This window comes from Anastrepha ludens, chromosome 6 (assembly GCF_028408465.1).
Source record: "Anastrepha ludens isolate Willacy chromosome 6, idAnaLude1.1, whole genome shotgun sequence".
Lineage (NCBI taxonomy): Eukaryota > Metazoa > Arthropoda > Insecta > Diptera > Tephritidae > Anastrepha > Anastrepha ludens.
The window spans coordinates 114,854,781-114,881,491 of record NC_071502.1 but is presented as its reverse complement, the minus strand read 5'-3'; the positions used below and the strand labels follow the sequence as shown (position 1 = coordinate 114,881,491).

Sequence of the window (26,711 nt, the reverse complement as noted above, 5' to 3'; positions counted from 1 at the left end):
ACATACATACATAAATGTTTTAAGTTATACCAATTCAGATATGTGAAATTGTGTTGCAATATTAATAAACTAAAAAAGGTGAACCATGAGGAATAATACACTAAGTACAGTATTAGTATTATTTATGAATTATACATAAATAATGAAATACATTTATGCGTTTTAACTAAAAATAAAAAAAAAACATGCGTTTCATTGTCGTTGAGTGAACTAAATTAAATACAAAAAAACTTCATTTTCTGTAACATTTATTAAGCATCTTTCAACAGGCCAACACTTTGTGTCATTACGCGCGGTAAAATATATATAATATACATATGTATATGCATCGACTATTTTCGATTTAAAAAATTACGGCAAGCGTTTGCTTAGTCAAATTCAATAAATTCATTTAAACTATACATCTCATAAGATAAATAGTTTTCGTTTTCATATATCGTTGTGGCAATAGAGATTTTGGTGAAATTACGTGCTAGTTTTGTATAGGAAAAAAATTTGTTTGCGTACTACTTCTTAGTGTACTTTTTGCCTTGAGCGCACATATTAGTTGGAATATAAATATATTTGCTCCTATTTTACTGACGGAAATGGCTGTTTTTGAATGACCGTACTAATTCTTATTCACTTTAGAAAGTGTATAGGTGGTATTATCAAGTGGTGAGAGTGTTAATTTCAGCTCCATGCTACGTGCCAGCTCATCGACAGTTTTTATTTCGGCTTTAGTTAAGCCGGTTGGCAAATTGAAGTTATTCAAATCCATATTATTCTTAAAACTTTTCATCAACTCCGCCATTTCTTGTTCGAAAATGCTGCGAGATTCATCGTTTACGCCGTCAGCTTCTTTACCACCCTCATTTAGCTTAATTATCCCCATCGCTTTCGTCCAAATGCCGCGCTCGTTTTCTTTGTAACGCGCATACCGTTCCTCCAACAGCTTCATTTCTTTACTAATATCCTCATTTTGTGGTTCCATGCGCTGTGCACGTATAAGTATGTGTCGTGCACGTTCATACTCGCCTGTTTAAATATGGAAATTTAGCAACAATTAATAAATTTTGTTTTTATATAACGCAATAGACATATGCCTAAATATGTTTAATCGCACTCACCCAGCAAAAGCAATGCACGACCCTCTTGAAACAGTGCCTTGCACGAAGGTTTATTTTCAGTCAATTGGCGTATTTCCTTGCACATAATGCACGCCTTTGCCGGCAAATTTACTTTATTGTAGCAAACAGCCAAATTAGTATATAGTTTAAGCAGAAATGCTGTTTGCTCGCGTTGCTCTTGATCGTTGGCCAAGTGACAACTGTTCAGCATATTTACTGCCTTTTCGAAAGCGCGGCATGCATTCTTATGCAATCCTTGCCCAAAGAAATCTAACCCTTTGAGATGTACATCGCGTATTTTATCAATTACTGCCGCATACCTGCCACGTTCTTCTGCAGACAAATTCTGATCGGCGTCCAAATCTCCAACGGGATTGAATGAAACCAACTCGATGATAAAAAGTGCGTCAGCGCGAGGTTTTACGCGTGGCGGACAGCCAATCTCGCGGAATAGTAAGTGATATGAAATTACGAATTGTGCCTGTTCACCGCGATGCATCGTACGCACTGCTTCCTCTAAACCCTCAATCACTTCATGTCTTCCCGTGTAAAAATTATATGAAGAGCCGCGTAAAAAGGACGAATCGAACGGTGCACCTTCTCTCTCCCAGTAGGCGTTGTACCGTATGCAAACACGTGCATTTAACGGCACTTCGCCATACTCAGCAAATCCTGGCTGTGTGACTTTTTTATAAATGTGCTCATTAACCTTTCCCATTTGTTGCCGCAGCTCGTCAAATGATTTCGTCCATGGCGAGACCAAAGCAGAGCGATCTAAGGCCGTCTTCGCATCGTCCTCTTCGTCGGAACCCAAATTTAATTCTTCAAATATATCATTGCTGAAACCTTCGTCGAAATTTGTGTTTATCTCAAAAGTTGTGCCAGGTCCTATGAGGTCCCTGCGACACAAAAGAAATAGTTATCTGCGATATTCTGCTATGCTATAGGAAATTACCCAATTGATAACGGATCTTTTAGAAAGTTGCAACTGCTAGGAATGGAGTCGTCTTCCAATTTATTCATCTCATCCATTATTTGTTAAATTTCCTTAAATTTTCCAATAATTTAGCGGCAAACAAAACTTGAACCAAAAGCCAAAGCGAGGAAGAAGAAGAGGAAATTGAGTAGAGTTGCAAATCTTTCAAAATTTATTTACCATTTTCCTCGCTGAAGAAAATTAAGCGAAGTGCATTTCGGAGCGAATTCATAGAGTTCACAATAGTAAACGCAACATTTATGTAAAAAACCAGGGCGCATTTATTGAAGGTGGCGGCACTACACCAACAACAATGTTTTGTACGTTTGCTTGTCACGGCAAGATATTGGTGAATTAGAAGACAAAAAATGAATTCACCTTGTTTTATTCTGTGCTGACAGCTACATGGACACAGCCAAGGCGAATTTATTACAGGTGACAGCAAACACATATAAGTAAAACCCTACATGTATTTGTTGTTGCGTTTGGTGCAAGCATCATGTCAAAATCAGCAAGCAAATGTAAACATACGAATATAGACATACCAATACATACAAACAAAGCATATCATTTTGACGTAAGCCATCCCTACGGCGAATAATTCAGCTGGGTGAATGCTGTCACCTTATTAAATCCACCTTGGACACAGCGGAAGAAAAAACAAATAAGCCAACAACAAACAAACCAACAACACCTTTAATAGATACGCCTTGCAAAAAAGCAAACAATGCAACCAGGCTGGATTGAGTACCGTAGGTAAGACGGCCCCAGTTACTTTATCTTTCGCGGTTTTGACAAATCCGACGTCAAATCACTTTCCCATACAAAATAAACGAACAAAAGGAGGAGAAATTACATGTTTGGGAAAATCCAATGAGTAGCTTGGTAATATTGTCATTTTTGTTGAAAATAAACAAAGTAATAAAACGAAGTGGCGTGTGTTAAATTGTGAAAGCACAAATTAAAGAAAATTCTATCATTCTTTTGGTTTGTATTGTGGGACTAGAGCAGGTGATTTTGCGAGGGTGTTTGTTTGTGTGCATTCTCATGAACAATTTTTTTCTTTCAAAAATTCAAATTGCAAATACAAAATGCATGTAAATGTTATTGACGCTCTATATCTATTACATTTTTTAGATTCGCATTGGGTAGTAACATCATGATGTAGTGATAATTGTGAAAAATAAAGTATCGGTTCTCGGAAGGCATTACCTTCGGCATCCGGTACACTGTGGAATATCTATCATTCTTCTATTCCTATGATTCAATTATTTACAAGAGATTTACATTACTGAGACCCCAACAGTATTTCTAAAATTTAGTCTATATTTCATATATAAAAATGCAACTTATTCCTATTTAAAGAAAACAACACAGCTTAAATTTAGTTTTATCATCTATAATTTGGACTTCAATGAACGCATAAGCTTTTCAAGCTTCATTGCCTTATTTAAATCACCAGAGATTTTTAGTTTACCAGTCATAAATGCAGTTGCAGCTTTCAATTTCCCTGAAAACATATCATGGAAATTGTTAGCCTTCATTGTCAGAGTTGCGTCGGGTGCAACCTTAGGTTCACCAATGCCACATGAACCTGGTACATTTTTCAAATCTAAATGCCAAGTCCCTTTCTCATCACCTTCAATGTTGAATTGGTAAATAGCCTGTGTTTTTTGTATTAGTTCCGGCGACAGTAATGTTTCGATTTTTCCAAATAATGCCGGTATTTGGCTGGAGGACGCACCTGTTGGTTTTTGTTGCTTAATATCTTCTTTGATGGCTTTAATTTCACTCTCCGAGATATCCAAAAAGAAATCGGGCATTAGTTTGTCTACATTTTCTGGGTTACAAGCATACTGCTTCAAATCAGTCACACCAGCTTCCGTTAATACTTCATCGTCGATTAGGAACCGACCCGTACACTGAGTCGGCTCGCGAATTAAAACTGCATACGCAGCATCAGCCATTATATCTACTTTACGTGAAATATTCGAGCTATCTGGTCCGGTCAGCATTTCAATAGCAGCAGTGTGAATGGCAGTACGCGGCCACAAAGCATTCACAGCGACTTTGGCAGAACGGAATTCCTCAGCCATACCTAGCACACACATTGACATACCATACTTAGCCATTGTATAGGCAACATGTGGAGCAAACCAAACAGGATTCAAATTTAGCGGTGGGGAAAGGTTCAAAATATGTGCATGATTACTTTTCAATATATATGGCAAACACTCCTTCGATACGAGGAATGTGCCACGCGTATTGATTTGTTGCATGAGATCGTAACGTTTCATGTCGGTATCCAATGTGCCGCTTAATGATATTGCAGACGCATTATTTACCAATATGTCAATACCACCGAATTTCGCAACAGCCTCCTGAATAGCTGAACGCACTTGTTGTTCATCACGCACATCTACTACACAGGGATGCGCCTGACCACCGGCCTTTATAATCTCTTCAGCCGCAGTATAAATTGTTCCAGGTAATTTAGGATGTGGAGTGCTGGTTTTAGCTGCGACAACAATATTTGCACCATCACGAGCTGCTTTTAGAGCAATGGCCTTACCAATGCCTCTCGACGCACCTAAGAAGAGAAACGAAAAAAAGAAAGTTGGCACACTTTTGTTTCAAGTCGATTTCATTTCAATCATTTAATACAACTATTTACCGGTAATAAAAAGGGTGCGTCCTGCTAATTTTCCCGTATTAATCATTTTGTACTTTGAAATTTTTTTTCAACCAGAATTAATTTATTTCGACCAACCCGTAATACAATCGCTTCTTAAATGCAAAAAGCTAATTGGCTAAAGAGAGAAGTCAACAAAAGAAAAGTCCAAAGTACATATTTAGACCGCACGAAAGCAGCGACGTCAGAAGCAGAGATAGAGGCAGCATATTGTTGAGCGGATGGCGTGATGATATTATTGAAATAAAGAAACGTAAACAATCTTATTAATAGTACTACTGGTGGTAAGAGAACGTTCATTAGCGTTCTTTGTGGTGGTCCAAACCGAACATTCAAACAAAAACAAAGAAACACAATTAGGAGTTGATAGCAAAGACGAATACTGATAAGTCTGTCAGACTAGGCGTCAGCGATTATAACGATTCAGCGACTACATTGCAAGAAAATATAAACAATGATTGTCTGCACAGATGGGCAAAATTGGTTAACTTATTAACAACCAAAAAAAACGCATTCAATGAATTAAATTTGTGTAAAGTTCTCAATTTCACTACATTTTCTAATGTTCGATATTACAAATATTTGTAATAGTTATTCCTATGTTTTGTACGTCATAAAATTACTACACTACATTTTTTATACTTACAACTAGGGTTTCTCATTTCCCGTCACATAATGATTCCCGGGAAACGAGAATATTTCGAAAATATTCCCGGGATTCCCGGGAAAATCGAGTTTTTATATTTACTATATTAATTAAAATAAATTTATTAATTTAAAAACAATTAAAAAATTCATTTTCACATATTTTATTCATATTCACAAAACAAAAAAATTCATATTTATTCAAATTCATAAAACAAAAAAAAAAGTTATTTATTAGAAGAGTTTTTAAAATGAGTTCTGAGACAAACTAGCGCATTAACTGAATTGTCGTTGAGTCTTGTCCTAATTTTGGTGACAAAAAGGCCAGCAGTCGAAAATACTCTTTCACTTTCCACTGAAGTTGGTTTAATGCAAAGAAGAGCATCTAAGAGCATTTTCAAATTTTTGGTTAACTTTCCACTAGCTTCAAATAAATTAAATTCTTTTAATATAGTCTTATATTCTGTATCTCCAGTACTTTGTTTTTTGGCGCTCATACTATTTATAGCACTTTCAAGCTTTCGTTTCAAAACATTCGCGGGCATTTCCGTTTCGGAAATCAATACGCTTTCTTCATTTTCAAGTACAGTGGTGTCTTCAAGGATATTAACTGGAAATAGGCGGTGTAACAATTCTTTAGATAATTTAACCATTTCAGACTTCGACGACATTTCAAAAAACATATCATCTTGATTGGAGTACAATAAACTTGAATTATTTAGGTACTTTACCAATGAAATTAAAATGTTGGATCTTCGAGTTGTCATACGGAATTTAAAATTTTGTAATAATTCTCGAGATATTGAATTATCTAACGCATTTAACGTTTCTATTAGGAACGATAGTATTCCCTCACTCTTTATTAAATCCATATCACGTCGACATAATGCATCGGACGCTAATTTTACTGGACGTAAACAAGTAATTAATGTGCTTACAATTTGGAACAGCTGATCTTCCTTTTCAAGTAGATGTGTAGCATTAACTTCGCATAGACTTTTTTTAATCGGAATTCTTATTTGCTCAAATCTTTCCAACATATCTAATAAGCTATTCCACCTTGTCGTACAGTCTAATGATAGGTTTAATTCTTTACCATATTCTAATTTGACATTTTGCTGAAGAATTGTGTTACGTACTGGCGATTTTCTGAAAAATGATGCTATCTTGCGGATTTGTTTTATTGCATCCTGGATATGAGGTTTTAGATCTTTGAATTTAAGGTCACTTATATTTGTATCATGTTCATATGACATCCCTTCAAATGTTGTATTTTCGTCTTTGTCAAGACAATCATAATTATCAATGTCGCTATCATCATCTGAATCTAATAATTGGTCTACTTGGTGCTGCTGATTTTTTTGCAATAATAATTCTGTCTTAGTAGAACCAAAAAGGGTATCCAGAACAGCCAAATGAATCCCATGTGTGTAGCATTGTAAATGGAAGGCAGGAGCTAACTTTCCAAATTTCACCATAACGGCTGCTCCATCAGTTATGATTGCAATAATATCTGTAGATAAATTCAAGTTAAATTCCTTTAACCGCTCATTAACTAAATCTAATGTTTTTTCAGCTCCACAACTTCCTTCAATTCTTATTAATCCCAAATTTTCAAATATCCCACCATTGGACATAACATTGATATTCATGTATCTACGATTACGGCTGCTTGTCCACTCATCTACAGTTAAGCAAAATTTTTGATTTGCATTTAGAATAGTTGAAAATCTATATTTAAGTTTTGATTTAACTTCGGCATAATAGTTGAATATAAGATTCATTATGTGTGAAGGATTTTTAGGAAGAAAATATCCTTTCGCACAAACAGATTCACGAATGAACGTACTTTTCGAAATAACATTGATGGAAATTCCATCTACAGCTGCTAGTTTTGCAAGAATTTCTTCCAATGATTGTTTCTTTACATATTTTAAAATGGAATTTTGATTTCCTGAAATTGATTTATCAGATTTGTCCGGCGATGAAGTACTTGGAGCGTCGAATTTATTGTTCTTGGTAACCAAATCTATTCCATGTTGGATTTGCATACGACGATTTATTCCACTTGTGGAACCTCCCTTTCTCATAATCACTTGATTACATTTATTGCATTTTGCTTTGTCCTTATTAGTAGAATCAATGGTAAAATAAAATCTCCAATTTCTTTCTGACGACATTCGTATTTTTTAATAACCCTTTAATTTTAATATTTAAAATATCAGTGGAATAATAACTAATTGTTATTAAAATTCAATTAAACTTACTTTAATTCACAAAGAAATCTTTTAACCTCTTTTAATATATAACTTTTTAAAATATAAAAAGTAAAGACACCCAAACGCTGACTTTTCAAATATTTGTGTTGCACAGCTGTATAATCACGAAAACAAGAAAGTCAATGCTTGCTTAGCTTACTTTGTTTTTGAATATTTTTAAATAAAAAAAGTAATTTGAATTTTTCATTTTAAATGATAATAAATGTTAAATAATCCCGGGAATTTACGTTTTTTTTTCGGGAAATCGGGAATAGATATTTTTGCGGATTACCCGGGATATCGGGAACGGGAAATCCCGGGAGAGAAACCCTACTTACAACGTCTAATTTCAATGCAGTTCCCAATCGAGACAGAAAATTGTATGAATTTGGCGAGTCATGACATGAAATATTCTTAAGTCATATATTGCCAACATCTGTGAAGCAGTGAGCTGTCATTTTGCATGTTTCGCAGCCATTTGGTTTTTTTTTTACGCTCACATTGGCAGCATTTTGAACAAGTTTAGTTTTCAAGTCTTTGTACTTCTATTCCTTGCAGGAAAGGAGTCACACAGAATCTCGGCCCCTTCTGTCCTCTTCATGGCATAAATCAATGCTCTCAAACTATTAAGAACGCGGGCACAACCATTAACTTACTTGACGACATTTTCAAAATGACCATAACATAACATGGCAATGCCTACACTTAAATTATTGTCATAGCATTCAAGAAAATGTAACAGTTCTTATAAAATTAACAATTGAGTATCGAGATGTTGAGTAAATATTTAGTGAATGGCTTGGTAATATTGTAATTTTAAGATTTTTTATTTTTAGATTAAGCAAACAAATAAATATGAAGTGCGACGAATGGGAGCACTAATTATAAAAATACCTCAATGCAGTTTATTTTCGTTTTTTGCTGATCAAATATAGAACGTGCAAATAATCTTTCTTGTCGTAGTAACAAAGGATCAATATGGCAGCACTTACTAGGTGTTGGCAACTCATTTTTGTTGATAAATAGGATTTGACATTTCGTTTTCACAAAACGGCAATATTGTAATTTGCGATTATCTTGCACGCTGCAGGTTTCAGATTAATTATTTTCTGCAGCACAATTGATTAATATTAAATTGTACTTTTAAAAGAAAAAAGGTATATAAAGATTTAATATAATTATTTAAAAATTTGGCACAATTCACACATTGTGAAAACCCGAATAGCTAGTGTTTCAGTGTGTTGTAAATGAGCCTTCCAAAAACGGAGCAACTCTCTTATCCAATTCTTTAAAAAACTAATCAATTTATCTTATCACAGAAATATGTTTAAAATTTAGAATTTGATAAGTTCTTCCTGGCACCCATTGTATGACGCATTCGGGGGTTTTATTATAACGCAAATTGAGCGTACGAATTGCTTATATTAATTTTAATTGATTGTTTTTTAAGACTATTGAGTACCGGAGGCAATATGGTGGCTATACCTTATTTATTCAACGAGATCGAACGCATTTTTCAAAATGTAAGTACATATACATATTGTATACACATTAATTAAAACAATTGCCATGCTTCACTGTTTCAGACGCCGCTCTATGTGATTGTGTTGGAAGGCTTTCTACTTCTTTCGGTCATATGGTTGCTACTTTTCAAGCGTAATGGGCGCGGCAAGCGTTATAGCAAAGAAGAGGAAGAAGAAATTATTTCCAAATACGAACCCGAACCACTCATAGCTGAAACCGATCCGGATAATCCGCTACTGAAAACCCGCTTGGTACAATCGAAAGTTGGCAAACGTGTTGTGGTTGATGGACATGATTGTCTTAATTTGGCAACCCATAACTATTTGGGATTACTAGAAGATGAAAAAATATTAGAGGATGCTTGTGCCACTTTGAAGAAGTACGGAGTAGGTTCATGTGGTCCACGTGGTTTTTATGGAACTATGGACGTGCATTTGGATTTGGAAGATCGTTTGGCAAAGTTTATGGGAATGGAAGAGGCAGTGGTCTATTCGTATGGATTTTCTACTATAGCAAGTGCCATACAAGCGTATGCAAAGCGTGGTGACGTGATATTTGCGTAAGAAAAATTGTATTAAATTAAAAGTGAAACAAATTTTTTTATTAACATACGATAAATTCATTTTAAAGCGACGAAAAGGTTAATTTTGCTATACAAAAAGGTTTGGATGCATCGCGTAGTACAATTTACTACTACAAGCATAATAATATGGCTGATTTGGAGCGCTTATTGATCGAACAACAACAGCGCGATATAAAGGTTTGTTTAAGGAAAAAATAATCTGTAAAATTATTAACTTTCATTATTGTCTACTCTATATGCGCTAGAACCCAAATAAAGCCGCAAAAACTCGCCGCTTCATAGTTTCCGAGGGTATTTACATGAACACTGGCGAAATATGCCCGCTTCCCGCATTGGTAGCGCTGCGTGCCAAGTATAAGTTGCGTTTGTTCCTAGACGAAAGTATTTCCTTCGGCACACTTGGCAAAACCGGGCATGGTCTCACCGAACACTTTAATGTCGATGTAATTGATTTGCACACCTAAGATTGTATTTCGCATTTTACTTATCAACCTTCTTCTACAGCTCGTTGAAGTTGACCTCATTATAGCGGGCATGGAAAATTCTTTGGCCACAATTGGTGGCTTCTGTGTTGGCTCGCACTTCATTGTCGAACATCAGCGACTTTCTGGACTCGGTTATTGCTTCTCAGCTTCACTGCCACCACTACTAACACAAGCAGCAATCTCAGCGCTGGATCGTTTTGAGCGCGAGCCGCAAATGTTTTTCGAGCTACAGGAAATATCGCGTAAAGTGCAGGAGGAATTCAACAAATTCTCAAAATTAAAATTGTGCGCAAGCGAACTTTCACCAGTCAAGCATTTGTATATCGCCGAGCAACGTGAGAATGCTGATAAGGAACGTGAGTTGCTCACCGAAATCGCCAACAAGGTTCGTACACTTATTTTATCTGCACCTGATTAATTTTATTGAACCATAATCAACTTATATATTTACAGTGCATTGCACGCGATATCGCTATCGTTGAGGCGCACTATTTGGAGAACTTGGAAAAGCAACCAATACGTCATAGCATACGGATTACTGTGAACCGCTTACTCACCGCCAACGATATCAAACAAGCTTTCGATGTAATTGAAAGTGTGGCTAACGAAGTGCTGTAAGCTTAGTACCTTTGGTTTTTACAACAGACCGTCGTACGCAGATGTCAAGGCTTATGAGATAGTCTGCTTATATAATAAGTCAAACATTACTATTCTACTGCAACATGTTTTTAAGTGAATAACTTGGCACTTAAATGAAGTCACAGATACAGGCTTAGATTGGAAATTGGCGTCACATAAAATTGTAATACATAAAGTTTTTTCTGCACTGGAATGTGCAGGCACACACGTAAATATAAAAAATAGTATTGTAATCGTTTTACGTTTAAACTTAAGTTTTTTAACTACTGTACAATAAATTTTCTAAATATGCAGAGTTTATGAGTTCATGCACATTCCACGCTACAAATTTGGCCAACCACCTATTTCTAATAGCAAGAATGTATTATACTTATATTAGCATATAAGTAAGTTATGTAGACTTAAAATATATATCACTACATATTATAAAGCAAAGTCGCTTTTTCTGTCCCTATGTCCCCTTATACGCTTAAATCTTTAAAACTATGCAACGGATTTTGATGCGGTTTTTTTTTAAAGATAGATTGATTGAAGAGGAAGGTTTATATCTATATAATGTGAAGAAATATATAAAGGGGGCGTGGCAATCGGTCAAAATGTGGCAAAAAAACATAATTTTTTTGTTTTCACGGCCATAAACCATAAACGAATGAACCAATTAAAATGAAACTTTCTTGAAGTTTAACTTTGAAATATTTACTTTCGTTCTGCATCAAAAAAAATAATTGATTTATTTGTTATTTAACCAAAATTGTTTAAACAAAAGCAGCTCTTTTTCCAAAAAGCTGTTTGTGTGTGTGTTCGCTGTCAACCGAATGAAGCAACAGGCGTTAAGCGATAATCTCACCACACCTCATTAATGTTGAATTACATCGTATGGTGACGTATGTATGTATGTATTTACGAATCGCTCGCATTATTTCATTTCGGACATATGTACATATGTATCTACTGAATTCCATGTAATTATATGTACATACATACAATTTTACAGCGAAATAAAACGCTATTTTCAGGTTCTATATTAGTAAATCGCACATAATTAAAATACAGTTTTTGAATAGTTTTTATTGATTCGGAGCCCGTTTAGTTTGCTATCAATTCCATACAATAACATTTTTTGTCATTTACTTTTTACGACAACTAATAGCTTATTTTCGAAGCGATTTCAACAAATGGGTACAACCTTAATCCTTATCCAATTAAATACCTTAAATACATTGTTGTTTTCATATAGATCTATGTATATGGCTCTTTACAGCATATAATTAAAAACAATATTTTTCAAGATATTACATCAGTAGTTAGTAATTGAGATCTACCGGAAAAATTGCGTTAGCTGTTGCGTCATCCGGCATTGCCGCTACTCCTTTGGAAGGAGGCCGAACCGCACACTCTACATTCAAGCTCCCGCTGAAAATCGCAACCGATGATGATAACAGCGTCTGTAGTGTTTCTGGACAGAGCAATACAGGAAAATTGATGCGTGACTGCTCATTAATAGTCTGGGACGAAGCTATCATGTCAAACAAGACGTCTGTGGAAGCATTGGATAGGACAATGCCCGATTTGAGCAACAAAAATTCACCTATGGGTGGATGTACAATTCTGTTCTCAGGAGATTTCCGTCAAATCCTACCAGTTGTGACTCGAGGAACACGTGCTGACGAAATAAATGCTTCGCTAAAAAGATCCCACCTTTAGTCGTATGTCAATAAATTAGAGCTTAAAACTAATATGAGGATTTCGTCATCTTCACGTGAGAACAGGCTATTTCCAGAGATCCTGCTAAAAGTTGGCAATGGAGAATTAACACAAAGTGAGGTAAGGATTAACCTAGAAAACCTTTGTGTTTTGATAGACAACATCCAAGAGTTAGTCAACAATGTCTATCCAGACATTGATAACATAAGTTATAAGACAATATCTTGGTTTAAAGAAAGAGCTATTCTGTCACCAACTAACGAACAAGTAGATAAAGTAAATAACTTGATTATTTCAAAGATTGATGCGCCGACGAAAATATACTACTCGGTCGATACTGTTCTCGATTTGGAAGAAGCTGTTCAATTTCCTACAGAATTTCTAAATTCTTTGAACCCGTCTGGACTCCCTCCTCACAAAATGGAGCTGAAAATAGGTTGTCCTGTTATTTTATTAAGAAACCTAAGTCCACCTAAACTTTGCAATGGCACGCGTTTGCTGGTAAAATCACTGAAAACTTTCATAATAGAGTGCACAATACTCACAGGATGTGGTACCGGAGAAGATGTATTGATTCCCCGAATCCCTCTGATACCATCGGATCTACCACTCCAATTTAAACGCTTACAATTTCCGGTAAAGACATCTTTTGCAATGACCATTAATAAATCTCAGGGTCAAACCTTCAACGTTGCAGGCTTAGATTTGAGTGTTGACTGTTTTTCACATGGCCAACTGTATGTCGCTCTTTCAAGAGTAACCTCTAGAGAAAACATGTTTGTATTGTCTAATGACAAGAAGGCTATGAACGTTGTATATAAAGACATTCTGTAATATAGTAATTGTTGTAAAAATAAAATAAATACATATGTAAAAATGCAAAAAGTTAATATGCAAAAATGTAGGGTATGAATTTAGATATCCCAAAGATAGCTGGAAATCTTCATGCTATAAAGAAAGGAGAATTGTTTTACTCCAAATTTAACGCGTGCGGGCCACGGGCAATAATGAATAAGCCAAAACTCCTGGATCGATTTTAATAATTTTTTCAGTGAGTGACATAGGGTATATATTTTATACCCGTGCGAAGCTGGGCGGGTTGCTAGTAAATATATATTTATTTATTTATTAGCTCTTCGATGTGTGAATTGCTTGCTATTTTGTGCGTTCGATTCAAAAGGCGTCTTAAGTCAAATTTAAAAGAAATATCAATGTTTCTTAGATGAATCCATTAAACACTTGCAGACGCGGAATAAATTTTAAAAATATTAAAAAAAAATTACAATTGTAATTTTTTAGCAAATCGAATAATAAATTCTTTTGCAAATGAAACACTCGTTTTTTTTAACTCTACCTTTAATAGAAAACTTTTCAATTTTGTTTTTTTTTGCTTATGATACCACTTTTCCTAATACAAATTGAAACTTATTACAACTACAAAAATATGAGTACTATGTGCGCATAACTTATAGGATGCCGTTACACAAGTAGCATCTAGTCGCTGACATGCGCGTAAACCACAGCTGTGCGGGAGGGTGTATAAACCTGGAAAATGTATAGAAAAATTACGGGTAAATTAAAACTTTCTGGGATTTTTTTATTAATACTTAAACTTATTCAGTTATTTCTTTTATGCTTATTAAATTATAGGGCGAAATAAATATTTCAGGTGCAGTGCTAAATCCTCTTATAATTTAAATTTTATCATATATAGTATATGTATATTTTTTTTTTATTGCATTTAATTCATTTTTTTATTTTTGTTTAAAAAAAATTGATTACAAAAATATTTTTTATTTATATTATTATTTTTTTAAACTAATTTTTATTTTTTAATAAATTTTTTTTACATACATTTTTTTGTTATTAAATCAATTTTAATAATTTTTTTTACATATTTTTTTTTGTTATTTAATCTGTTTTAATTAATTTTGTTCTAATTATTTTTTTTCTAATTTATTAATCACTTTTAATTATTTTCTTTTTAAACTAATTGTTTTTTTTTAATAAATTTTTTTAGATTATTATTTTTTTATAACTTTTTTTTAAATATATATTTTTTTTAAATAAATTTTTTTTAAATAATTTTTTTTTAATAATTTTTTTTTAAATAAATTTTTTAACTAATTTTTGATTTTTAATTAATTTTTTTTACTTCACTGTTTTTTGTTATTTAATCCATTTTCATACATTTTTTTTCTTAATTAATTGTTTAATTAATTAATAAATTTTAATTATTTTCTTTTTAAATTAATTAGTTTTTTTACTTATTTTTTATATTATTATTTTTTTAATAAATTACAAAATTTGTTTGAATTAATTTTTTTTAATAAATTTTGTATTTGATTATTCTTGTTTTTAATTATGTTTTCTTTCATTATTTTTCCTTTAATTAATTTTATTTAACTATTTTTTTAATTTGTTTTTTGTTTTGTAATTATTATTTTTTAATTAATTTTGTTTTTTAATTAATTTCTTTTTAAATATTTTTTTTTATTATATTTGTTTTTAATTATGTTTTCTTTAATTAACTTTTTTCAACTAATTTTTTTAAATTGATTTTTTTAAATAAGTTCTTTTGTTGTGTAATTATTATTTTTAATTAATTTTGTTTTTTAAATTAATTTCTTTTTAAATATTTTTTTTTTAATTATTTTTGTTTTTAATAATTTTTTCTTTAATTAATGTTTTTATTTATTTATTTTTTCAATTAATTTGTTTTGGTTGGTTTAAGGGTGACCCCGCATCGGAGTGCCACATAGACCGCAAGTTGGGTCCGTTGTGTTGCCTTAGAGCTCATTATTTTAAATGATTTCCCCACCTAACCGAGATTTTTATTGTAGATTTTGGTCAAAGATATTAATTCGTTTCGAAAATTTTATGAGAGATTCGATTTTCAGGTCCGAGAGTACTGAAAGATTGTCAATTGTTGGAGAGCCTAGAAGAGCGAGTCGACTTCTGGCTAGGCCGGGACAACTGCACAGCAAATGTCTGCTCGATACTTCCTCATCTTCGTCCTCGCAGTATCTGCACAGATCGTTTTGAGGAACCCCGAGCCGACGTGCGTGAGTGCCCAAAAGGCAGTGGCCGGTGATAAGAGATATTATATGCCTTAGTTCGTGTTTTGAAAGACTTATAAGGGTTTTTGTCTGTTTCAGATTGTAGGATGGCCAGATTTGTCTGGTCGTAACGCAAGTAGTTTCCACTCGCCACCTCCGATCAGCAATGCTGTGAAATTCTCGATCGATGAGCATTTTACATGTTGAGAGCGGAATGTGGATTGTGGGTAAGTTACTAACATTTGATTGCGCAGCTCCAGCTCTTGCGAGCTCATCAGCTTTGCAGTTACCTTCGAATCCACTGTGACCCGGTATCCAGATAACTTGAACAAAATTCTGAACACTTATCTCGTTAAGAGATAAGAGACAGGATCGAACCACATCTGAGTGGGTATAAGAGGAGCTGAGTGCTCGAACGGCCGCTTGACTGTCGGTGAAAAAGCGGATATCCTCTAGTGATATTCTATTTTCTAAGAGAGTTTTCGCAGCATACCAGATAGCGCATACTTCCGCTTGGAATACGCTACAGTAGTCGGGTAATCTAAATGATAGATTGATGTGAGGGGAATTGGAAAAGATTCCAAATCCCACTTTGCCGTCTTGTTTTGAACCATCTGTATATATAATCAGAGGGCCATCGATTTCGGTAAGATTTGTCTTCCATTCTTCCCTAGTTGGGAGTGAACAGGAGAATAGCAAGGGTGGTGATGGAAGACTTACATGATAGTCTATGTCGGAAGAGAAAACAGTGTTCCTGTTCAGTATGGCCGAATGGCCAAGATACTTATTCCATTTCGATATAGCATTCATGCGTGTCGCTGCTTTCGCTGCAATCGCTTTGCCAGCCAAATCGATAGGGAACAAGTGAAGCAACGTATTTAGAGCCTTAGTAGGTGTTGTACTTAAGCATCCTGTTATCAGGAGGCAGGCTGTTCTTTGAACTCGATCAATTGTGGCTACTCTACACCGTTTTTCGAGTGCTGTCCACCATACAACCATACCGTAGAAAAGTATCGGTTTGATGATCGAGGTATATATCCAATAAATGATCCGAGGTGAAAAACCCCAGGTTTTGCCTACAGCTTTCTTACAAGTATAGAGAGCTATGAAAGCTTTTTTACATCTGTTTTCGATGTTCAATTTCATACTCAACTTCCTATCTAGAATAACTCCTAGATATTTAGCTGAATCAGATAGAAGTAATGATTCCCCTTTTAAAGTTATTGTTTGCAGTGGAGGAGTTTGTTGTTTCCTATTGAAGAGAACAAGATCTGTCTTTGCTGGATTCGCAGTTAGTCCGCATTCGGTGCACCATTTTGACAGAATATTGATTGAGCGTTGCATGAGCTCAGTGAGGGTATTCAGGTGTTTGCCTGACACGCAGAGAGCAATATCATCTGCATAGGCTACAACCTTGCAGCCTGCTTTTTCGAGATTTCGAAGCAAACTGTTTACAGCGAGATTCCAGAGAAGGGGTGAAAGTACTCCGCCTTGAGGAGTGCCTTTGACAGCGTACATTCTCATGCGGCTTAACCCAAGCTCTGAAGTAATTATTCTATTTTGGAGCATTTGTTTGATCATCTTTCGGATGGAGTAATTGATACCCAATTTGGCAATTTCAGACAAAATAGCGTTGGGTTCAATATTATTAAAAGCACCTTCTATGTCCATAAATGCGACAAGAGAGTACTCTTTATTGTGAAGGGAAGTTTCCACTGTTTGCACCAGTGAATGAAGTGCCGTTTCAGTCGATTTCCCTTTAGTGTAGGCATGTTGTGCCTCAGAGATCAACTTAGTATCAAGTTGGGTTTTGATTTGCTCATCTAAGACTTTTTCAAAAGCCTTTAAGCAAAAAGAGGTTAGGCTAATGGGCCTGAAGTCGTTTGGTTTGCAGTGTGAAGGCTTCCCCGTTTTCGGAATGAATACTACCTTCGATTTCTTCCAAATTGTCGGAAGGTAGGAGAGATTTAAACACTTGTTAAAGATCCTTGTTAACCAAGGCAGTAGAATTTCCAGTCTTTCTTGAAGTTCCGCTGGAATGATGTCGTCAGGACCTGGTGATTTAAATTTTTTAAAACTTAGTATTGCTGTAGAGATGCTATTAGAGCTGATTAGATCTGATCTATTCCCATAATTACTCTGAAGAGTGCTGGGAAGTGCAGGTAAGTTAATTTGTTTTAAATATTTTTGTTTTTAATTCATTCCATTCACTTACCTCAAAGAAATTCTCCCGTCCGGCATAGCCTTCAGGTCGCGTAAAATGCTTGCAACTCTTGTCGATGCGATTATGACCGCCAAACAATTCATCATCCGAGCTCAGCACAGCTTGGTAAGTACCAGCCCAATTCGTGCCGACGCGGTAGCCAGTGAAACTTTGCGTCGGATGGAAATTGAATACAAACACTAAGCCAGCACGTTCAAACGCAATTACCTTGTCACCCTCATGCTTCCAGCTCACATATGCCGGATTCGAATGCAGCCAACCGTAACGTTCTTCTGCCTCATTCATGGCACGATCGAACTCGTTCAAAAATTTGTACTTTAACATCTGGTCATCGACCAAATTCCATTGACGACGCGCATAGTGATAGGAATCATTATTGCCCACACGTGGGAAATCCAACCACTCAGGATGGCCAAACTCATTCCCCATAAAATTGAGATACGCCTCACCACCAAGTGCATGCGTTATCAAGCGTATCATTTTGTGCAGCGCAATACCGCGATCGATGATCAACGACGGCTCAGAGAGTGTGGACATGTGCGTGTACATTTCCTTGTCCATTAGCCAGAAGGCGATCGTTTTATCACCCACCAGTGCCTGATCGTGCGACTCAGCATAGGCGACAGCGCTCTCCATCCAGCGACGATTTGTCAGCGTGTGCACAATGTCGCCAATATTCCAGGTGTCATCTGTGTGCAACTTCAGCAGTTGGATCCATTTGTCAGGTATGGCCATGGCTAGACGGTAGTCGAAACCGATGCCACCTTCGTCGACCGGCCGGCAAAGAGTGGGCATACCGGAGACGTCCTGCGGTGTGTCAACGAAAATATTTTTTGTATTTCTTAGTAAAGCAAAAAGTGACCCACCTCTGCAATGGTGATGACTTCTGGATTCTGTGTGTGCAGCATATAGTTGGCTAGTCCCAAATAATTCAACGCGTCCGTATCAACATTTAGGCCAAAATATTCATTATAGTCACCGCTGAAACCTTCGCCAATGCCGCGCGAATGATATAACATGGAAGTTACACCATCAAAACTGGTTAAATAGACAATTTTTAATTAAACACTAACACATCGCAACTCATTGCTCATCTCACTTACCGATAGCCATCGAAGAAGTACTCATCATGCCACCAACGCAAATTGGAGAGCAAAAAGCGCAACACCTCAAACTCCACGTAATTGAAAAGTCGACTATCCCACAATGCATGCTCACCGCGCGCACCATCATGGAAGTAGCACGCATTAGTGCCATCAAATTGATTTAGCCCATCTTGCACGTTCTTGCTCGCATGTGAATGCACCACATCCAACAGCACAAATAAGCCGTGTTCATGCGCCACATCGATCATGCGTTTCAGCTCCTCGGGCGTGCCATAACGGCTTGAGGCGGCATAGAAACTGGTCACCTGGTAGCCAAAGCTAGCGTAGTACGCATGCTCCATGATAGCCATCACTTGTATGGCATTGTAACCTTGACGCTTGATGCGCGGTATTATGTTTTCAGCGAAATTCTGATATGAACCGACGCGCGGCTCTTGCGAAGCTATGCCCACATGACATTCATATATGCGCAACGATTTGGGACGTTTGGGTCGTGGATGTTTGCAAATGTAGCGCTCCGTTGGCGGTGGATTCCACACATACTGCTTATAGTTGACGCCCTGATTGGCCTCTTTGGGCGGTTGGCGCACGTATGTGGCCCAGGGTGAGAGGCGATCCAACAAGTGGCCAGCCTGGTTGCGTATGATCACCTTCACTTCGCTAAGATGCTTAATGGGTGCGCTGCCATCGGCATTGGCTGGCAAATGCAATTCCCACTTGCCGAAATCGAGTTTTTTATAGGGATGCGCCTCCCAATGCCAGTTGTCTGCGAGAGAATAGAGAAAACAAAAAATTCATTTTATATTCCATGTATATTCCAATATGGAAACTACAACATTAGTTACTCACTAAAATCGCCAGTGAGGTAAACTTGCTGCGCGCCGGGCGCCCATTCACGCGCAATCACCGAGTTATCTGGCTGAAAGTGTAGACCGTAGTGTTTGTAGCCCTGTGAAAAAGCGTCCATACCGCCTTCAAGTTGATCGATTTTACCGATCCACTCCTTGAGTACGCCATGTCTGTGGGGCGTTAAGTAAAAGTCAAATTTAAATGTAAAATAGATATGTAATAAACTAAAATATTTATAATGAATTATTAAAAAAATTATAATGAATTAAAAAAAATTAAAATAATTGGTTTGCGGATTCTTAGAATAAATGTGGCGGCTGCATATTGTGCATTTCAGTGCACCTGATAGAAATGGAAAAAAATTTACTCTGGCGAAAAAGCGATTTTCACTGGTAGGGTGGAGGTGTTTGTGTTCTGTTGTGCGCCGATTTTATAGAAGTAGATTCGTACGCAATGACCCACAAAAACTTGAAACTTGACTAGAACGCGGTTCGTAAATTAATAGAATTTTTCTCTAGAACTTTTTTTCGTGTAGGCGGCACTGCAAAAAAATAACCCTCATAAATTAAAACGTCAAATGCGTGTGTTATTATCTATGGTGTGTGTAGCAAGGATGCACAATAACCCCGATCCCCATCAGCAACACTGAACTGAAATACTTCGTTTTAGGTCGTATTTTTATTTTCATTTGCAGGCATCCGGCAACACAATATTGCTGTAAATTCCAATTAGTGCTTATCGTGTAAAAATTATCCAGTAACTTATTTTTTGAGAATTCGCTCTCAAAGAGAAAAATATCAAAAAAAAAGTCCATGAACGTAAAACCAGTAACAAATTGCAAATATAGGGTGGGCCATGTAAAAAACAAAATTAATCAATATTTTCTCAAATTTTTTATTTTATTTTTAAGATTGAACATTGTCATTTATGAATAAAAAATCATATCGTTCAAATGACTGCCACGACTGGCTTTACAGTAGGCCATTCGATCAACCCAATTTTTAAGCACATTTTCGATTGTTTGGGCTCCAATTTCATGAATGGCAGCTCCGATTTCGTGTTTTAAAGCATCAATCGTCTCTGAATGTTTCGCATAGCATTTGTCCTTAACGGCTCCCCACAAAAAATAGTCCAACGGGCTTAAATCACAGATCCGAGGCGGCCAATTGATATCGGAATTTCGGTTTTCAAAAACGGTAGCCAAAAGTTCGAGTGTAACTTTGGCAGTGTGACAAGTTGCACCGTCCTGTTGAAACCAAATGGCGTCCATGTCATCCTCTTCAATTTTTGGAAACAAAAACTCGTTGAGCATGTCACAGTAACGCTCGTCATTTACTGTAACCGCGGAAGAAGAAGAAGACTCACCACTTTGGAAACAGGTTTTCAATATATCCCAATTTTGTTCAAGCGTATAGCGTCCCATTTCGTAAATGTCAGACCTTTAAGTAAATTATGAACACATTTGACATGTCATTTGTGTTGCCATTCTCAAAAAAAATAGGTGGTTCAAAAAGCAAACGCTATATGGCCCACCCTGTATTACGCTGATCGGGTACTTTTCCCCGGGCCCGGAGTTTTCAGAGGGAGCCGGACTCGAGGCTCACTATAACATAATACGCATTTTGATAAATAAAAAAACTTTGAAGGGGCCCGCATCTCAAGTTTCCCCCGGGGCCCGAATACTCTCTCCACGGCCCTGCTGTCTTCATATGTTCCTTGCTTCCGTCTATGTATGTACATATATACATATGTATGTAGCAACGGTGACTGGAGGCTCTCGTTCAGAAGTACATATATACCTTTATATCATTGGCCCATTCCTATTTAATATATGATTTCAAATGAATTTTATACATTTTTTGTAAAATATATAATTACATTCCTCATTTTAAGCACCATTTTTATTTAAATTTACAATTTTTACTCAATTCGCAAATTTGAAATCGTGTTTATTTTTACTTTGCTTTCAGCTGTTTTTTCTCACTTTCTTACATATAAAAATTTATCCAGTAATAACCTGCAACTTCCCTTCAAAATGAAACGCCATTTTGCTTTCTCACTTTCCCCTACTTTGCAAGTTTTTTGCGTACGTGAACACCAAAACTTGATAGTTTGTAACAATCGGAGAAGCTTTTGGAAAATTGTAGTGTGTCATTAATCGTAACGCGATTCTTTCTTTCCACGCTCTATTCTTCATTGTCGTAACGACTCGGATATAAATCTGGTCAAAGCCTGTCTCTTCAGCAGAATGCCTAAAAAATTATAGAGAATGCTTCATGCTGTTAAAATAGCAACAACAACATAACATATCTGTCTATCCTATCCCGACCACTATCCAAAGTTTTCCCAGCTAAGAAACGCTTTTTTAAAATGTTTTCAACAGCTGAAGCACCGCATTCTTCAATTTGATTCATTTCAAACACAAATTGTGTTTCCTATTTTTGTCATAAAAAACGGTCCAAGTATTTTACATTTATATTCTTGCTTAGTAGCTCACATCGCGCCAGAGATTTTCAAAAACAAAACTCCATGCCAAAATAATAAAGAAAAAAACATCAATTGAAACACATGTCTAATTATAAATCACAAGGATTGGATATATGAAAAACGCTGAGAATATTTAAAAAGACATAAGAAATACATACATACCTACATTTATAAATAGATATGGAGCAACTATATATATTTATTAATTTTTTTTTTTTAATATTTGCTTTAGACTACAATTCCCTAAGTGACTAAATAAATAAAATAAACTATTTGAGGAATATGTAAATGACATAAAATCTTAAAAAATTAAGAGTTTCTTAAAAATAACTTAATATGAGTTATAAAACTTTGATTTTTATATGGAAAAAAGTTGTTTGGCTTTTAAGTGTATATGTATATCTATATGTATATATTTATACCCATTCATTATGTGTATTTTAGATTAATTTTCATTAAAATATTGTTTAGGGAATTGTATCTTTACATTTAAATTTGGCAATTATACTAACGAAATTTGTTTAAGTTGGCGTGACACTAATTTTTAAGTGATGTTTTTTATAGTGGAGAAATTACATTTCCAAAAAGAAATTAAATGTAATTTCACTCCCGCGTATGATGCTGGGATCAGTTGCTTAAGCATTTGACGTGTGGCAGTTGTGCCAGATGACGTTATCAAACTTGGCAATGAATTTGCTTGCTTACGTTTTGCCGGCTAGATTGGGTATAAAAATACATTTACATAAAATAAACAAAAGCAAACAAATAGAAGATGTAAAATAAATGTAGGTTAAAAATAAATCACAATAAAATAAAACAAATAAACTTAACTTAAGTAAAATGCAATAAATAAAACCAGAAAATAAAAACAATACAATAAATAAAAATAAAATACAAAAATAAAATAAAAGGCAATAAAACAGAAATTAAGTAGAATTTAATAAAGTAGAAATTAAAAAAATGCAGGTTATTCAACCGGCCACAAAATGCAAATACAAGGCGCAAAATACATAACTTAATTTTGTTTGTGAATCGCTTTTTTACTCAATAAAAAATATTTGACTTTGACTGATGAAAACCCTCATTTTGATATTTGCCATTTTTGATGCCAAAGATGCACCTCGCAGAGGCAGGCCCAATAACATCACAGAAATAATCGCAGTTGACCGGCATGTTAGTAGTCGGAGCATCGCCGCCTAGGCAAAGATCGACCATAAACAGTTTTAAACCATTTGCGCCACCCTGTATTTACCACAAATCGAATAAAATTGGAAATCCATTAGAAATAAAACTATCACTCTCCAGCCGAAAGCCTCTGCTGTCAGCGCTGCGTTTGCTTGAGTTTATTAATAATTTTATTATCATGTAAGCTTTAAAAAAAAAAAATAATAAAAAAATAAAATAAAAATAAAAAATATCACTAAATTATATTTATATGCATATACAATATATATTTATATATTTATAAATATGTAGTTAATATACTGATAATTTATAATATATTAGCATATTAAATAAAACATATATTTTTTTTTTGTTTGCTTTTGTTTTCCTTCTTTGTTGTAGTGGCCATATATCTCGAATATTAAATATAATGCTTAAATAGTCAAAATGTAAAAAAAAAATTAATTAAGGGGTTATATACCTTGTGCTGGACTAAAAAATCGAAAATTTTTTATGGCATATTCTAAAAGTATTGTACATCATCTTAAAAAGATCGGAGCACTAGAACGAAAGTTACAGACCGTGAATGCGCGTGAGCTTATCCATAAATGAAGTGCACGCAAAACTTTAGAAGCGATTATCTCGAAGTCGTGTTTTTTGAAAATTACCGTCGCGGTGATCGTTATTTATCAACAACTATTTGACCGATTTGCATAAACTTTTTTTTTAATTATTCGAAATTACAACCTCGTGAATCTGAACGGTTCACTTTTTATAAATATTTGCATAGTTCGTTGGAATTACTTTTTTTTTAAATTTTTCAACGCCTCATAAATCGTTTTTTTTTTTGGTGCAAAGCGGTTTTCATATCGAGAAAAATATTTTTTGGGTAAATAAACCGTTCGGCGAGGGGCGATATAGGCAATAATAATACTATTTTTTTAAATAAAAACACCAAAATGTATTCTTCGAGAGTTACCCTTCAGTATGATATATGCCTCATTTGAATAAAAGTTCTAATATATATTAAACAAAATTATGAGAATCCTCAATTTTATTGGGCTCATATACCTTGTGCTGTTACAATTAATTGGACATGGAGAGACGATGTTTCAAGTTTTACATATATCCAGCTGGGCTTCTATATAACGTAGATGTATTTAAAATCTGTTATTGTTACATTCAATTATAGCGTAATCTTGTTGTTGTTGCTGTTGTAGCAGCACAAACAGCCCACATGCTTATACGAGGAATGCTGCTGAAGTGACAGTCCTTCGCCGGATATATGTATATCCGGGTCGTTCCGGTTACGTAGAACCGACTGTCGTGGGAACTCATCTGTTATGCATATTGGAGACAAGGGGAAGGAGAGGATAATGTAAAAGGATGAAAATAAACAGAGGAGTCGGTTTGTGTACCGAATGGGTAAAATATGATAAATACTCATGTTGTACTAATTGTTGTACGTATTACCATGACACAAATCCAAGGTGAATGGCTTTCGCATATACCTAAGAATTTTGGGCATACAGCAAATTGCCAGATCTTGCTAAAATCATCAAAATTCCTAAGCTATCGTAGAAAAATATGTATGTCGATTTTTAAATTCATCGAGAATTAACCACGCCCATTTGTGCACGGTTTGTATGAAACCGCCACCATCCATTTCGAATTGGATTTTAATGCAATTTTTTAGCAAACTAATATTGAACAAAATCTAACTTAGTTATCTCTACGCTACGTTCAATGTCCACGGTAATCGCTTCAACAATTTATAACTTATATGTACATATATATTTTTACATATATGCACATATTTATGTATACTATGTGATGTATGCACATATATTATTCAAACTCTGATTAGAGCAAGCTGCAAGTTCATTAAGTCTATTTCAAATCTGTAAAGAAATAGTTCATTATTTTTATAATATAATTGTAAGTAGTATGCATATACACGTACATATGTATATACCACATAAGTATACATATATGTACATACATTCATTTTTTTTCACAATTTTTATAATTTGATTTTAGCCTTGCATCCGCTACGAATTACTTTGATAACAGTTTTTGTTTACAATTATAAAATACATACATACACGCATACACACGCACCGGAATGGCGGAATGGCCAAAGGCGACAAGGCCAAATTGCCGGTGTGCGCTCATAAATTTAACCTTCAACTGACTTTGAAAGCTATGCACATAGTTTGTTTGCATCACACCGAAAAAATGACTTTCAAAGTACTCGACGCTGTTGACGTTCCATTAAAAACCTTTTAATTAAGTAAATCAACACACCCTGAAGAGTTTATAAGCCCGATTGAATATCACTTAGCAGTGCCGGTTAATAACTTTGTCAATAGACGTAGTAGCAACGTCGCAACAATGCACTCGGCTTCATTATATGTAAATTCTTCAACTGCATAGTTCCACTCACCTGCGTCGGATTTCACGTTCGAATGGCTTCAAATAGCCATCTAACTTCAGGAGGTCCTCAATGCGTTTCACTTCAACTTTCATTGGATCCATTCTGGAATTTGTTTCACAGCCAAACAAAAACTTATAACGAAGAACTGAAATTATTCACAATTTTCCGACAACGCTGCTCACTACTATCACTTGCTGCGTGCGTGCTCACTTGTGTATATTTAATTTCTGAAGGCAATTTAATGGACCGAATGCTTTTATGTTTGGGCGCCTACTGACACAGTGCGAAGATGGGAAGCTGTTTCAAAGATAACGTTGTATTGTGCATATTGGGAGGCTACAAGAATGATAGAAAGAAATTCTTTGCATCATGGGGAGGCTATGCTGTAGCCGAAAAATCACAGCAAACAGCTGTTCGAAAACATTAGAGCATTAAAAGCACCACCACGCATGATGCAAAGAATAATGAGATGGCGCCCATCGTGGTCCCGTTACTTTGCGCTCAGCGAATTTGACAACTAGTTACGTGATTTTAGCTCCAGTATGGCCAGATTACCATTTTCGTAACTTGATTTAGCTTTTTTTTTTTTTGTTATTTTTATTATTTTTTGTCTCGGAGTTTTAGTTCTTTCTTCATGACATTTTTCTAGCTGTTCTAATTAAAATGTCATGTTTATAATTTTGTAAAATATACATTTTTTAATAATTATTTAAATAATTCACTCAGTTTTATTTAGCTTTACTTTTTTTAACATCTGGTGGCATTGCCCG

General features: G+C 35.2%; 4 protein-coding genes across 4 annotated transcripts; 1 reads left to right on the top strand and 3 right to left on the bottom strand.

Annotated features, from left to right (window-relative positions):
• Nucleotides 1-231: 231 nt before the first annotated feature.
• On the bottom strand, nt 232-2,239 carry LOC128867965 (inactive peptidyl-prolyl cis-trans isomerase shutdown). The gene is made up of 3 exons (XM_054109614.1): nt 2,065-2,239; nt 1,110-2,008; nt 232-1,017 (listed from the first exon to the last, which is right to left on the bottom strand). The coding sequence occupies exons 1-3, from the start codon at nt 2,139-2,141 to the stop codon at nt 611-613; spliced, it is 1,383 nt and encodes a 460-aa protein (XP_053965589.1). The 5' UTR covers nt 2,142-2,239; the 3' UTR covers nt 232-610.
• Nucleotides 2,240-3,463: 1,224 nt separating this feature from the next.
• LOC128867966 (hydroxysteroid dehydrogenase-like protein 2) lies at nt 3,464-8,081 on the bottom strand. Its single transcript, XM_054109615.1, has 3 exons — nt 8,019-8,081; nt 4,760-4,895; nt 3,464-4,675 (listed from the first exon to the last, which is right to left on the bottom strand). Exons 2-3 carry the CDS (start codon nt 4,803-4,805, stop codon nt 3,483-3,485), a joined length of 1,239 nt encoding a protein of 412 aa, XP_053965590.1. The 5' UTR covers nt 4,806-4,895; nt 8,019-8,081; the 3' UTR covers nt 3,464-3,482.
• A 641-nt stretch (nt 8,082-8,722) lies between these two features.
• Nucleotides 8,723-11,347, top strand: LOC128867964 (serine palmitoyltransferase 1). Its single transcript, XM_054109612.1, has 7 exons — nt 8,723-8,837; nt 9,131-9,203; nt 9,267-9,763; nt 9,835-9,964; nt 10,033-10,230; nt 10,292-10,657; nt 10,726-11,347. The coding sequence occupies exons 2-7, from the start codon at nt 9,153-9,155 to the stop codon at nt 10,888-10,890; spliced, it is 1,407 nt and encodes a 468-aa protein (XP_053965587.1). The 5' UTR covers nt 8,723-8,837; nt 9,131-9,152; the 3' UTR covers nt 10,891-11,347.
• A 2,603-nt stretch (nt 11,348-13,950) lies between these two features.
• Nucleotides 13,951-26,367, bottom strand: LOC128867963 (1,4-alpha-glucan-branching enzyme). The gene is made up of 6 exons (XM_054109611.1): nt 25,951-26,367; nt 19,854-20,023; nt 19,002-19,770; nt 18,765-18,936; nt 17,890-18,705; nt 13,951-14,160 (listed from the first exon to the last, which is right to left on the bottom strand). The coding sequence occupies exons 1-6, from the start codon at nt 26,040-26,042 to the stop codon at nt 14,110-14,112; spliced, it is 2,070 nt and encodes a 689-aa protein (XP_053965586.1). The 5' UTR covers nt 26,043-26,367; the 3' UTR covers nt 13,951-14,109.
• Nucleotides 26,368-26,711: the final 344 nt, after the last annotated feature.

Excerpts from the sequence above, each read along its gene's own strand:
- LOC128867965 (XM_054109614.1), bottom strand. The coding sequence starts at position 2,141 with ATGGATGAGATGAATAAATTGGAAGACGACTCCATTCCTAGCAGTTGC. Across the intron at positions 2,009-2,064 it reads AAAGATCCGTTATCAATTGG|GGACCTCATAGGACCTGGCA; the intron begins GTAATTTCCTAT and ends TTTGTGTCGCAG. Across the intron at positions 1,018-1,109 it reads TCGTGCATTGCTTTTGCTGG|GCGAGTATGAACGTGCACGA; the intron begins GTGAGTGCGATT and ends ATATTTAAACAG.
- LOC128867966 (XM_054109615.1), bottom strand. The coding sequence starts at position 4,805 with ATGATTAATACGGGAAAATTAGCAGGACGCACCCTTTTTATTACCG. Across the intron at positions 4,676-4,759 it reads ACGCACCCTTTTTATTACCG|GTGCGTCGAGAGGCATTGGT; the intron begins GTAAATAGTTGT and ends TTCTCTTCTTAG.
- LOC128867964 (XM_054109612.1), top strand. The coding sequence starts at position 9,153 with ATGGTGGCTATACCTTATTTATTCAACGAGATCGAACGCATTTTTCAA. Across the intron at positions 9,204-9,266 it reads TCGAACGCATTTTTCAAAAT|ACGCCGCTCTATGTGATTGT; the intron begins GTAAGTACATAT and ends TCACTGTTTCAG. Across the intron at positions 9,965-10,032 it reads AACAACAGCGCGATATAAAG|AACCCAAATAAAGCCGCAAA; the intron begins GTTTGTTTAAGG and ends TATATGCGCTAG.
- LOC128867963 (XM_054109611.1), bottom strand. The coding sequence starts at position 26,042 with ATGGATCCAATGAAAGTTGAAGTGAAACGCATTGAGGACCTCCTGAAG. Across the intron at positions 19,771-19,853 it reads TTACCTCACTGGCGATTTTA|ACAACTGGCATTGGGAGGCG; the intron begins GTGAGTAACTAA and ends ATTCTCTCGCAG. Across the intron at positions 14,161-17,889 it reads GACGGGAGAATTTCTTTGAG|GTTTATACACCCTCCCGCAC; the intron begins GTAAGTGAATGG and ends TACATTTTCCAG.